Genomic DNA, 13,857 nt, shown 5'->3' with positions numbered 1-13,857 from the left:
AGATGAGATGATACTGGTGAAGATGTTGATGGAAATTGACCCTCCCGCGGTGAGAGGGTTGTTGGTGATGATGATAGCTTCGATTTCCCCCTCCCGGAGGGAAGTATCCTTGACGAAATCGCTCCGCTAGAGAGCAAAAGTGCTCCTGCCCAAGTTCCGCCTCGAGACGGCCACGCTCTCCATCCCGAAAGTCCTCTTCTTATTTATTTTTTCTAGGTCAAAAGACCTTATGTACCGGAAGATGGGCACCGGAGGTGGGCCAGGAAGCCCACTACCCACCAGTGCGTGCTTGGAGGGAGTGGCGCGCCCTGGTGCCTAGTAGGCACCTAGGTGGCCCCTCTGGTATTTCTTTTCTCCAATGTTTTTTATATATTCCAAAATAATTCTCCGTGAAATTTCAGCTCATTTGGAGATGTGCAGAATAGGTATCTCTGACATAGCTTTTTCAGGTCCAAAATTCTAGCTGTCGGTATTCTCCCTCTTTGTGTTAACCTTGCATATTCCTAGAAAAAAAGGCATTAGAATTACTCCACAAAAGTGTTATAATGGATAAAAACATTATAAATAACAGTAGAAAAACACGATGCAAAATGGACGTATCAAGCATACCCGCTCTTCTCCACACGGGCATGGGTGGGACTCGACGATAGTCTCCCTGTCCTCGTCCTCCGTTACCAGTGACCTCCAGTCAACAAACCCTGGCGGCAGAAGATGGTCAATCTCGGTGAGGTGCTGGAGGCGCCCAGCAGTGGCGGTGGAGGGCATCCATTTGCCCTTGGTGTCGGAAGCCGCCTTGAGCTTGCCTTTGGGTACGGCAGGTCCTTTGTCGGTGGTGTCCTTTTCCCCATATGTCACTCTTTGCCGCCCATGTGTTGCTCGATTTGGGAGCCATCAATGGTGCACGTGCGTTGGTGAGCGAGGTGGAGCAAGCAGTGGAGCTTAGGCATCAGCAGCAATGGCGGCAGGGTGCTTGAGAGAGATGGATGAAAGAGGAGAAACTAGGCACGTGTCTCACTCGGTGGGTTTTTCTTCTTTATGAATCCCTGCGGGATAGGAAGCAGCGGGTGTAATGTCGTGACATGCGGTGGGTTTGGGCTACTCATTCACCACTAACCACGCTTAAAACGCGTGAAGGTCGAGGCATTTCTATTAATGGCACCGGTACCTGAAACGTGTCGTCTAGTCATGTCATAATGACTGGCAGGACGTGGCACGAGCGGATGTCATAATGACTAACAGGACGTGGCACGAGTGGGTCCCAAGAACCCACAAGCGCCTCATGTTGTTGGCCTGACCAATATGGTCTGGTTCGACCGATTGAAGTCGAGTCTGGTCCAGTCTCTCTCTAGGACTTGGGCTCTGCTTCCAATAGATTTCACGACTACTCCGCGGGAAACCGGCCTACGGGAGCCTACTTTTCGAGATGACTTCGTTGTGGAGATCAGCTATCTACATCAACAATTCCAGAAGAGGAGAGTCAGTTTTGACTTCAACAAGCTTGCGCGGGCCGCACGAGCAAATCGGCCCCGCTCAGAAAGAAGTCGGATTCGAGGATCAATTCGGAGGCTACTGACGGTGTTACGGCCAAGGTTGCCTCGCCCTAGCAGAAATCAGCCTGGAGCCCCTAGGTCGGTAACTCATGGGCTAATCAACCAAGCCCATGGTCTTACAACCAGATGGGCTAGGAAGGCTTGGCTAGGAAGGCTTGGAGTACACGACAAGACAACCAACGCCCGGAGGACTCTTCCTAACCAACTTAGTACCTATAACCTTAGGCCCCGGTAGCCATATAATCCAGCGTGAGGCTAGTTAAATATAGACAAATAGAACCTAAGAACTTTGCTCAGCCCCTTGATCTATGTAACCCTATACAATTAAAATACACTAGCAGGAATACATATTACGTCATATATCAAGAGCCTAAACCTGGTAAACTCTGTCACTATTACCATCCGATCTACTCTTCTGGCAGATATCCTATTGAGGGATCTGCAAAAAAACACTCAGAACCTACAACATGAGCCTGACACATCAACCAGGGACAGATCACACGACGGCTTGGGCAACATGAGCATGACACAACGACCAAGGACGGATCCCACGAGGGCTTGGGCAACGCCCACGGCTAGAGCGATGACATTGGAGCCGGCTTCTATACATGCACTCAAAATCATGCCCAGCTCATCATGTACTCCCTTTGTAAACTAACATAAGAGCATTTAGCTCGTGATCTAAACGCTCTTATGTTAGTTTACAAAGGGAGTAGGTTTTAGAAGGTTTAGTTAACATAATTTGTATCTAGTTAGCTTGTAATATATCCAAACCATGTCTAAATTTTGTATTTGAAGTGATAAAATGGGGGAGAAATAAGTGACAACATTAGGTGGCTGAGCACCCAATCGCTGTCCGCAGACACGTCCGACCATGTCCATGGACAAATGACATCTTTTTGGGTATTGCCCTTAGATGCTGGCAAAGTGGAGGCGTTGGACAAAGTGGAGGCCAGTGGTTAGATCACGCATCGTCCAATGTTCGGCTGCTATGTATCGGCTGCATGGTAGTTTCGAGATGCTGGTGCTTGGATTAGCTGACCAACGTAGTTAGATTTTCAGTAGCTATATACACGACTCTGAGTCTCTGACCATCTACTACCCAATTACATACTTCGCAGAGATTATGCTACAGTTAGAGCAACATTTCCTTCCCTCTAGTCACTCAGTTGGGCATACTAAACTAAGCACCCTCCTTGGCTTCAAAATTGTGCAGGCAGGCCAGGTGGCCACCCTTGGCCTTTTCGTAAGCTCCATGCGAATCATATCTCACCGCTGCAAAACCATGTCCTGCCCCATTGCCTCAATACTCCTGTGATGCTTCATACTCCGTAGCTTGACAATACTGCATTTTCAAAATGATGCCAATCCAAAAGGGCCGCCAAGTAGGCAAAAGAAGAAAAACTGGGGCAATCTCCTCTGATTAAATGGGTCATGCAAACTGACTATGCTTCCATAGTCAATTTGATGCCTGATCTCTGATTAAATGGGTCATGCAATCTCCCTGGCACGCATCTGTACTTCACGAATCCTGCTTAAGCTTGTTGCCTGATCTTCTTGATGATTCCCTGCCTTCACAACACAGAACAAATCCTTAATGGTAGCAAAGTTATCCTCCTGTGTACAGATCGCCTTATCTTTAGTTGCACAGCGGCGTTTCCCATAATTAGCCTCAAAGTCAATTGACTTCTCATTAGCCCTTTGAAGCACTGATGCAGGTATTCCTGGATGGAGAAAACAAAATGAGCATGCAGCACTTAGTGTTTCCTTTTGTGCTAACTTAGTAAAGCCTCAGGCAAAAAGAGCATTCAAATTTGAGTAAGTGCACTGCAAAAACAAAAATACTGGCTTGGAAATAACCTGCTAATCGAGCAACATTCACGCCATAGCTTTTGGGACATGAACCAGCTGTTAATCTGTAAAGGAAAGTCACTTCTTCCAAACCTCCTTCTCCAGTGCCTACTTGGCATGCCATATGGCAAAGTGATACCTACAATATGAGGTATTCAAATACACAGGTTAACACCTGTATATGGTTGAATTCAAAGCATGATATGGACACTTTACCTTGCCATCCTCATGTTCCACTGCTAACTTATGGTAGTGGGTAGAAAACAAGCCTAGACACTGCACACGATGAACTAGATAATCTAGAACAGATGCCCTGTTATAGTCCATAAGGCAGCAAATCAATCATCTCAGAGTTGTGATAGTAAATGAGGTAACAAAATGATAAATAATGTCAAGAGGACATAACAACTCAATGATATGATCTTTAATTGAACGTACGCAATAGCTTGTCCATCAGAAGTCGATGTGCCCCGCCCAAGCTCATCTAAAGCCACAAGAGAATTCTTGGTAGCTGACGACTGAAGCAAAAGTCATAACAGAAGTAATAAATAGATAAGCAAACATGAAAACTGTGACAGCCATTCATATCTGAAAGAGAAATCTTACAAGCACGGAAGCAGTCTCCATGAGCTCCACCAAGAATGTACTTTTTCCAGCCATAATATGATCCCTTGCTCCCATGCGAACAAAGATACGGTCAACAAGAGAAAGCTCAAGGTTTTCCGCCGGAACATTTGCTCCAATCTGTCAAAGCATGAGAGCAGTTAACAAGCAGCATTGACAGTTATGATGGTGGAATAACTGTGTCAATATAAGATAGTGGATTACCTGTGCCAATATTATGGTAAGACAAACTTGACGCAGGAGAGTTGATTTACCACCCATATTTGGACCAGTAAGAACAATAAAGCTGGCATTTCCTGGCCCACCCATGTTAATGTTATTTGGTACAAATGAACCCATGCTTAACGAATCACTTCGAATAATGGGATGCCCAAGATTTCTTGCATGGAAAGTAGGAGTATCATCTGGACCACACAATTCTCTGATAGTTGGACAGCATGTTGGCCCCTCAAAATAATCACCCGCAATAGAAAGACTAACCAAAACATCAATCTCTGCATGATAAAACCAACATAATATCTAGTGAGCTTTTGTGACAAACATCATTCTACTTATATGTCCTTATGTCCATAAAGATTTAGCACCATAATTCATACAGAAGAATACATCTTTCCTGCGGTGCACAAGCTAAATAGTTCTATATATGTAGAAAGGTGATCAGTTGATTCAGAGAGTATGCAAAACTAGTAACATTCTCTCAAAAAATCCATCTATCCCTTAAATGTGATATCACCCTTGTTGCTGCCCAGCAGCTGGCAATATAATGCCAGAAACATACAACTACAACCAATTTTTTAGTAGAAGCAATTAACTGCCATAGCAGATCGGGAGTACAGTGAAAACTAACAAGGAGCAATAAGGAATTTGGTCGAACTAAGTTGCTAACAATGGGGCACAGAATGAAATAAAATAACATCAGATGCAGTGTTACCAGCAGACACAGACACCAACTGTCTCCACTTGCTGTGATGCTCAATAAAGCGTTGAATCAGTTTCTGAAGAATGCCTTTCAATATTGATTCTTTATCCGTTGCAACCTTAGAAAGTTCTGATATTAGTTGTTTTACTTCTGGTGTCCAGTACCGGCAGACACCCTAGCCAAAAGTTGAAATTATGTTATGAACTTCAAATAACAGAAATATCAGTTTCAATAAAACATCTATAAGCCTTTTTAGAACATTTTCAATGTGTTGAGGCAAAGTGAGCAAATGCATTGAATGCTGCAGAGAGTTAGTACAAAACAACAACCCAGCAAAGGGCCAAAATAGAACAGCTCGTGACAGTAATCAGCTCATCATGCCTTAGAAGAAACCATTTCAAAGGATTGGAGCCATGGACTTAATCAGTGGATCATCAACCCAACAAGTCAAGCAAAAGAAAAGGGGTGGATTAGCCATTAACAATCACCACCTTGACATTTCCTGAGCACATTGCTTATGCTGCAAAGGCAAATAGCAAACCCACCCAGGTCTTCAACGTGTTGGTCATTTAATATGAGGTCTAAAGAGGGGTTTCAAATCACTGTTCTTAAAAGCACAAATATCAAAACCAATCCCAATGTTGTTGTCCAACTAACACCAAGGATGGATAGACTGAAAGGTTATACACAAACAGTACTGGAACTAAGCACCCTGATTGAAAGAAGTCAATTCTTAGTAGGATAAGCTTCCTTTAGCAAGATAATTAGGACTAGCACTTTCCGTAATATACAGAGAGGTCCGTACGGACAAACTCAAGCAACCAATAATATTAGGCCATTTTCCCCAAGCTCTTCTCTTCCTCCCCTGTCACCCCACAACACCGGCAAGATGCGCACGCCCAGTGGACCTTCATCGTTCATCGGCCCTCAGGCACCTCCAGGCCACGGCTATGCCCTCCGATTCCAAGGCTCTAACACACTGAGGCATGACAGTTATGTCAAACTAATCCACTAAAAAGCATGTTTCAAGTTTCAACTTTCAACCAATCACTTTGGCATGAACAATTGATTACATCCTCCTCAGAGCAGTCTGACTATCTTTTTCTTTCTTTCTTTTCTAACCGCATAGCACTACATGCATCAACACCCCAAACAACATGCAACAGTATCAGTACAATTCCATGCTCGTATTCAAGTACAAGAAAATTCATGTCAAATTACCTTTTTTGTAGACTGCAACTCATAGTCACTAGGAACAGAACCCCTCAGGCTCTCAGACACTTCAATAAGGTAAGTATCCTTTCCAACATTTACATACTTAACCTGCACCAGTAAACCAACTATTAGTAATTGCTAAATAAACTAATAAATGGTCGACATTTGAAACATTAGTGACGCATAGCACTACCGATGAATCCCTCAGTAGCTTTCTTTGCTCCTTCAGGTACTCCTGTAGACTGGATTCGATCTCCTCTATGGCACAGGAAGTGGCATCATATTCAGGGTCACAACCTTCAAGAGGTATGATCCGACCATTATGATCAGCCTCTGACCAATCAAATGCATCCCTGAAGTAATCTAAAACAGATGACACATCTGGTAACCCTTTGCCTGTAAACAGTTAGAGCTTGAAGGTTACCTTACACATTAGAGGCAGTTAAACAATCTGATAAAAAACAGACACCGTGTAGAGAAGACCCCTCGTGTAGCTTAACTAATGAAGAAAGTTGTTATTACTACCTGGTGAAAGCAAATCATTTAGTAGAGAAGACCCCTCTGTGCCTGTCAACGCCCTAATAGAAGAACATGCCTGAAACATTTGCTGGCAACCACGAAGGGCAGCAGTGAACTGCTGGAGCAGTCTCTTTGCTGTGTCTTCATATAGAACAACTGACTTAGATCTCCCATTTTCACCACTGCAAAGAATGTAGTATGAGTCATTAAGAATAAGAGAGTACATTTCAAAGGTCCAAGAGTAGAAAAGCAATGCAAACTTCTATAGCTAAACCTGGAGCAAAAATATATATAATGCAAAAGTCAAAAGTCAAACAAATCCAGCTTATTGCACAATGTCACTACTAATAAGGTATGGTATTGACTTACCATCTAGAGAAAAGGTGTGCAAGCAGACGCTCCATGTCTGGAAGTCTACATAAATCTTTACGGAACTGCATAGCACATTCATGCCCGACTCCCTGGAAAGATGAATAAAGCGTTAAAAACAACAACGAAAAGTAAAATGACAAGCATAATCACGTGAAACATGAAAGCAAATTTCTGACTTCGATACATACATATATACAGTGAAAACAGATGCACAATCAGAATATACTATTATATGGTAATCATCAGTTTGAAATTTCATAATTTTGTTCACACATTAATAACTATGTTGCAGCGTTTTAATTTGAGGAGACTGCACAAGCTTCCCACCATGAATAGATAACCATCATATACTTCATAAGCTCAAAGAATAGTAATTATCCCAAGGCTATAAGATATGATCCATATAATGGTCAGGTTTTCTTTAATACTCGAGATGAGCAACTTAGCATTAAGGAACAAAGTGACAGCAACAACAAGCACATCAAAACAGTTCTAAGTACTAAAGCATTTAATAACTTGGTCATAATTAATTAAATGGCACCCACCCCTATGTAAATAATTGTGTTAATTGAGTGAAATGCTCTATTAGGCCATAAACTCACATTGAAAGAACAGTCTAGTCCCTAAACTCAAAAACTGCACACTTCAAACCATGAACTGTTTTAAGTGATACACTTACGGCCAAACGGTTCAGGAGGGCGCGGCAGGGGGGGGTGGGTGCAAAATGGATAAAATTAAAGGAGCACGTTGCCGGCCGACGCCACCACGCCATGCCTCAATGCAGTCCGCTGTCCGTCGAGCTGCACCGAGCCATGGCCGTCGGCGAGAGAAAATTAACGAGCTGCTCGGCTCGTTAAGCTTAACGAGCAAAAAATCTTGTGGTTGAGATGCCATGAAATGTTGTCATGCGAGATAACAATATGTGTTGTGTTGTACTAACAAGCTTAACGAGCTGCTCGTGAAACTCATTAGCTCGTTCGTTAAGCTCATTAAGTTTGACGAGCTGAAATCAATGATTGGCTCTGTTCATTAAGTGAGCTATGAGCTTATCGAGCTGTGCTATCTAGCACTCATTAAGCTCGCGAGCTACGAGCTTTTGGTCCAGCCCTAGGTGAGAAGTCCCTCCAGGCAAAGGCGGTGGCACACACGAAGCCCACGAAGGTGTCCTCAAGCGTGTGTGCCCAGCTGACATAGGCGAGCAGAAAGAGCTCCATGTTGGTATTGGTGAACGCCTGCTCGGCCGCCACGCCGAAGCCGAGGACAAAGGCAAGGAGCAGGTTGAGCGGGAAGTGCAGCGCAACGGCGGAGGTGGAGTAGGCAGCCATGGGCTTGGTAATGTGTTGGGGGTGGAGATATAGATGGAGCTGGTGAAGTGCGTCCAGGTCCGGGAGCCAACACAGGTAGAGCACAGACACTATCACACACAGGTACACCACGCAGTTGAGTGCCGTGATCGGCGCCACGAAGAAGATGAAGAAGACGCATTGGATAGTGGTAACCTCTGTCTCAACGTGTGTGTTTTGGTGCTTGCTTCATTTCCTGGTCCAACACTTTGCATCCATCCTCTTCCAGTAAATGTGACCGTGCAGATACTTCCTTCTTGGGATATCATGTATTAGACTAGCACCCGCAGTTCAGGCTCTGACGACATGGCAGTCACGTGTGCAGTTATACCTCTGTCTCAACGTGTGTGTTTTGGTGCTTGCTTCATTTCCTGGTCCAACACTTTGCATCCATCCTCTTCCAGTAAATGTGGCGGTGCAGATACTTCCTTCTTGGGATATCATGTATTAGACTAGCACCCGCAGTTCAGGCTCTGACAACGTGGCAGTCACGTGTGCAGTTATTTCCTCTCAAACCATTTTTTGGCCTTAAGTGTATCGCTTAAAACAATTTATGTCCTAAAATGTGCAGTTTTTTACTTTAAGGCCTAAACTGTTCTTTCAATTTGAGTTTATGGTCTAATGGGGCATTTCACTCTTGGTCTACAGTATGCTCGATTGTGAGAGAAATAGTAACCATATAGATATATTTGTAAGTTTCCATGCATATGTGTGCTATACTGCTATTGATCTTATGAGGCTAAAGTTGATGTTGGGATTTTGTTAGAGGAAATAGAAGCAAGAAGTTCATAAATTTGTTTTTGCAATGCTAACACCATTCTCTTTATCTTTTGTTTGAACAACCCAATATCCAACACACACCTTTGTTTATTCCACTTCTAATTATATATTTGTAGAAGTTATTAAACATATAGTGATACGAATTAGTTTTTTCAATTGAAAAAAAATGTTTGGATGTCAATTTTTGTGGCAACAAAACATTTGCATGGAAAAGGGCTCAAAAGATCCAGAAAAAAAGAAGTCAAAGCATAGAATCTTTCTCTGGATTTTGCTGTATGCTAAGATAAACACAAAAGTCCTAATGTACCACAAGAACATTTCCATGTATTGCCTTGCTTGTAACTTTCTGGATTATGTTGTAGCCATACTGATACCATAACTGTGTGGTGTTTAGGTCAATGTGTATTCAAGAACTGATGTACTATCATCTCTGGGCTTTGTTGAATTATATACACTGATAGATATAATGGACAAAAGAGTGTCCTTTTGTGCATATGGCCCTCGTGTTGCTCGCTGGGCCCTTCAACCAGATCGATGCGACTTCCTTCTCCAGGGGAGAGGCGGGCAAGGGGGGCGAGGGGGGCTTTATCTTAGGCTGACAGTGGGAGTGGGTGCTTTCAGGCGTCCAGAAGGCCCCCGTGCGACAACAGCAGCTTGACCCTTCCTTTCAACTTGGGGTGGATACCAGAGCAGTGGTCCTGTGGAATGCAGGCGGTGATTTGGTGCATCAGGGACAAAGGGTGAGCGGCCAGTGCGGCACCGCAATCTGCTTGCAGGCAGAGGATGTCGGGGCATCGACCCCAGTAGGCAATGATAGTGGGTTCCTAAGAGCGTGGTGGTTGGAATGAATTCCAAGGCAATGGCCCCCGTGTGGTGGAAAGCGACATGTCAGGTATTGCTAGTGGTGGAGTCGGTGGTGCCTTTTCTATAGTGAAATGCAAGATAGACGTCACTAAAAAATAGATGCAAGCACTCTGTTATTTTATGCTGTAAGCAATTTAAAAGAAGGAAAGAAAACCAAATATGGGTTTGTGATATGATCATGTATGTGCTCTATGAACCAAGAAAAACTTATGGGTTTGTTATGCTTTGTCACTTAGTACTAAAGGTTAGTGAAACCAGATGGCATACATGCATCTACAGTTTTCCATCTCGTTTTTCCAGACTCGTTTTTCTAAATATCCCCTGGTACACAAACTGATGCCGCATTGCCTATTCTATGATCAAGTAGAGAAGAAAATCCCATCATTAAGATATCGTATTTGCATGTATCTGAAGTGTTACTCTTGCATGTAAATCAAATTTTGCCCAAGCAAAACACACCAACCCAAAAATAGCTTCCATTACTATGTTATATGTCTTCATTGCTGATTTGTCATTATAGCTATGCAAATACCGTTTTCAAATAATCCTACGTGAATAGCAAAACAAGCTTTATGCTAGGAAAATTATTTACATAAAACACAAACCTTGAAAATAGCAATGGCACCTTGACGCTGTAGTATTGCTTTGCAATCATACAAAGGCCTTACAATCCACCGTTTGAGCAATCTTTTCCCAAATCCAGTAACACAATGATTCAATTGTTCATACAAGGTCCTGAAAGTATACGCAAAAGTATGTTGTCACAGTGTCACTTAACAGAGTTCAATATATAGACAGAAATAAAGAGTTTAAAGCAGGTAGTACCCTGAGAGACCACCAGTTGCATTCTCTAGGATCTCCAAATTTTCCAGTGCGGCAGCATCAAGTATCATATGCTTCCGCATATTGTTGATGAGCCCCGAGCATGTCAGGGGCTCAAATTCAGCACATGGAAGCAATTTGTCATCCAGAAGGACTTGCTTTAAGTAAAACAAAGAACCTCCAAGAGCAGAAAGCGCATACGCTCGATCACCAGCTTCAATTAGCTCACTTAATAGGTCAGGCAGACAGCCCACATTGTTTTGTACACCAACAGTGTTTCGTGACGCAGTGAGATTATCTGATGAGCTGTAGTATTGCTCTATTACCTGAATAGTTTTCTCTGCATCCCAAAATTCCGTAGATGGAAGCAAAGCATTTATCAAAGGGTCTCTTGTATTGTTTTTCAGTGCCCTCTCAGTTTCTGCACTCAGCATCTTAGCTGGCTTTATGATTTCCACAGGTCGTATTTCAGACAAAATGGAACATAGCACATGACGTTCAGGGTCATCTTGAAACTGAAAAACAACAATTACATAATGATAAGAGGCTACACAATTAATAAGGGGCGCTTGATAGTTCTTCTCTGCGTGCAAGTATGACTGGAAATAAATGCTAGAATCATATACCACCTACCTGTCCAATGATGAATTTGCTTGTAGAAACATCAATTATGCAAACACCAATTGTATGACCATCTTGACTCTTTGTTGAATTACATGGATAACTTTCAGCCACGGACAAGATGTATGACGTATCTGGATTCGCCAGAAGGGATTCTCCTTCTGTCAGTGTTCCTTTTGTGACCATTGCACATATTTCACGCCTCACAACCTTGAGTAAAGAAGGAAAACAACAAAAATAGATATGGTCATGTTCCCAGCGCAACAATAACAAGATTTGAATTTACATAAAAAATAGAAAACAACAGGACACTGCTCAGAAGTTTCCAATCTAAATCACTGACATATTTGTTATCAAAACAGAAAAAACTAGTTATATTTGGCATATATCTTTGTGGTCACGGTATGTGCATATCGGTATTACAAAAGCGGTAACTCTGGTTGACCATGGGACCTAAACAAACCTTGTCTTTTGTACCCGTCTCTCTACGGCGAAGTTCAAGCTGGTCTGGCGTCTCGGTCTGCTCTACAACCAGAACCCGATAACCCTGTGATAAAATGAATGTTTTTATTAAAAAGAAAACTTATCTACTATTGATGAATAAAGTTACATCAAATATGTCCTGACCTTCTGAGCTAGTTTCTCCAAATTCACTGCTAAATTCTTCTCTGGGAAGCCACAGTGAGGTTGGTCACCCTAAAACAATAGGATGCACAACAAATGAGCAGAGTTCTGGATCACAAGGGAAGTTAAAAGCTGGAAAGTGGAGTAATAGCAGCAACACCAATAAGGGGAAGAAAACAATTACACCTTCATGTATTGAAGATCAAGCTCCTTGGCCCCAACATGAGCATCCATCTCGTACAATTCATAGAATTTGCCCATCTACTTCAAATTCATAGAATAATGAATAATCACGACAGCCTTAATTTTACTTCAGTGAGCACTAGATAAATGTAGCTGTACCTTGAAGAACAGGACCTTATCCATGTGCTGGGATTTAAATTCCCACCATTGCCTCTATTAATAAAGACTGACAGTTAGTTTTCAAGACAAGTTAAGGAGAAGAAAAAGGGATGAATTGTCAGCATGGACATATTACCTGTCCACCTGTCAAGTTCTTCAAGAACTGGGGAGGCAAGAAGAGAGTTCTTGGATCATAGGCTGGGTCTGCAGGTCGTCTCCCTTTTGCATCTTTGCGCCCCCTATAGTTGAAAACACATCATAACAAGAGGCCCATTGAGAAAAGAAGAAGCAATTGATACAGCAAAGTGTATGGCTAGAATAAATTGCATTAATGAACGCATGTGTTTTGCCAGATATACACCCAATATTTTGACAAATACTATAAAATGTTTAAACCAAGCTGTCAAAACTGCTATAATTAAACTGCAAGAGGAAATAATCAAAATAGTACTCCGCAAGTACTCACTGCCCAAGGAATGTGAACTTCTCCATCTGCCGACTTCCAAAGCGCTCAGACAGGTCTCCAGTAAGAGCAAGGTGAGCATTCTCTAAAATCCTCTCTCCTGCAACAATGGCAACAAAAATTACAGACCAAACCACCAAACTTAAACTCAACAACAATTCAGATTCCATTACTCACTCGTATCACAGCTCGGTGGCACCTTCATTTCAGCCTTTTCAGGGGTGTTAGCTAGTTGAAAGCTGAACTTCTTAGCACAATCCAATGCACCAACATCCACTTGTTTCCTCTTCTTTGACAACGTTGACCCTGATGATGCTGAGCCAAGACCAGACGTTGACCGCACTGTGGACACTGAAGCTGACGTGGACAAGGAGTTCCTTGATTTCCCCTTTCGCGAACTGACCGCAACAACCTCTTCCTCTTCGTCATCCAACTCCACCTCCTCCCCATCAGAATCATCCTCCGGAGCAGCATCCTTCTTCCAGTCCTCGTCCTCAGTGGAATCCCCAGTTTCCTCATGCTCCTGCGCAGACGGCGACTTCGCCTTTGCGGTGTCAGACATCCTCCGAAGACGTCGCAGCTTCCTGGCCGGGGGCGGCGTCGCCTCCTCGGCGGCCCACTCGAATTTCTCCTTGACGAGGTCGACCTCCTCCTCCTCCCCGTCGTCGTACTTCACGCGGTGCCGGCGGGAGCCCCCGTCGTAGGCATCCACCGTGCCCTCGTACCACGCGTCGTCCAGCGGCCAGTACACCCGCAGCCGCCGCCCCACCGCCTCTCCCGCAGGCGCCGCCGCTGCATCATGCTTCTTCTCCTGCTGCGGCTGCGGCGGCGGAGACGGCTTTGGTGGGGGAGGGGAGGGCACGGCGAGAGGGGGCTTCCTCGCCTTAGGGTTCAGCGGCGACGGGGAGGGTTCTGCGGCGGGCTTAGGGATGGAGGCGGCGGGGGAAG

At 43.8% G+C, this 13,857-nt stretch overlaps 1 protein-coding gene across 1 annotated transcript; it reads right to left on the bottom strand.

Annotated features, from left to right (window-relative positions):
- Positions 1-2,542: 2,542 nt before the first annotated feature.
- LOC119299529 (DNA mismatch repair protein MSH6-like) lies at positions 2,543-13,852 on the bottom strand (the record flags this gene model as incomplete). The annotated part of the gene is made up of 21 exons (XM_037576733.1): positions 2,543-3,274; positions 3,411-3,540; positions 3,618-3,714; positions 3,840-3,919; positions 4,008-4,145; positions 4,230-4,519; positions 4,957-5,119; positions 6,166-6,267; positions 6,353-6,555; positions 6,685-6,860; positions 7,048-7,139; positions 10,643-10,772; positions 10,863-11,374; positions 11,493-11,690; positions 11,944-12,027; positions 12,108-12,176; positions 12,291-12,365; positions 12,447-12,500; positions 12,583-12,685; positions 12,913-13,009; positions 13,087-13,852. Coding segments are annotated over 21 exons (3,792 nt in total), but the record flags the coding sequence as incomplete, so codon positions are not given.
- Positions 13,853-13,857: the final 5 nt, after the last annotated feature.

The sequence above is a fragment of the Triticum dicoccoides genome, chromosome 5A (genome assembly GCF_002162155.2).
Source record: "Triticum dicoccoides isolate Atlit2015 ecotype Zavitan chromosome 5A, WEW_v2.0, whole genome shotgun sequence".
NCBI classification, from domain to species: Eukaryota; Viridiplantae; Streptophyta; class Magnoliopsida; order Poales; family Poaceae; genus Triticum; species Triticum dicoccoides.
The sequence above is the reverse complement of the archived record's forward strand: the minus strand, read 5'-3'. Positions and strand labels throughout refer to the sequence as shown.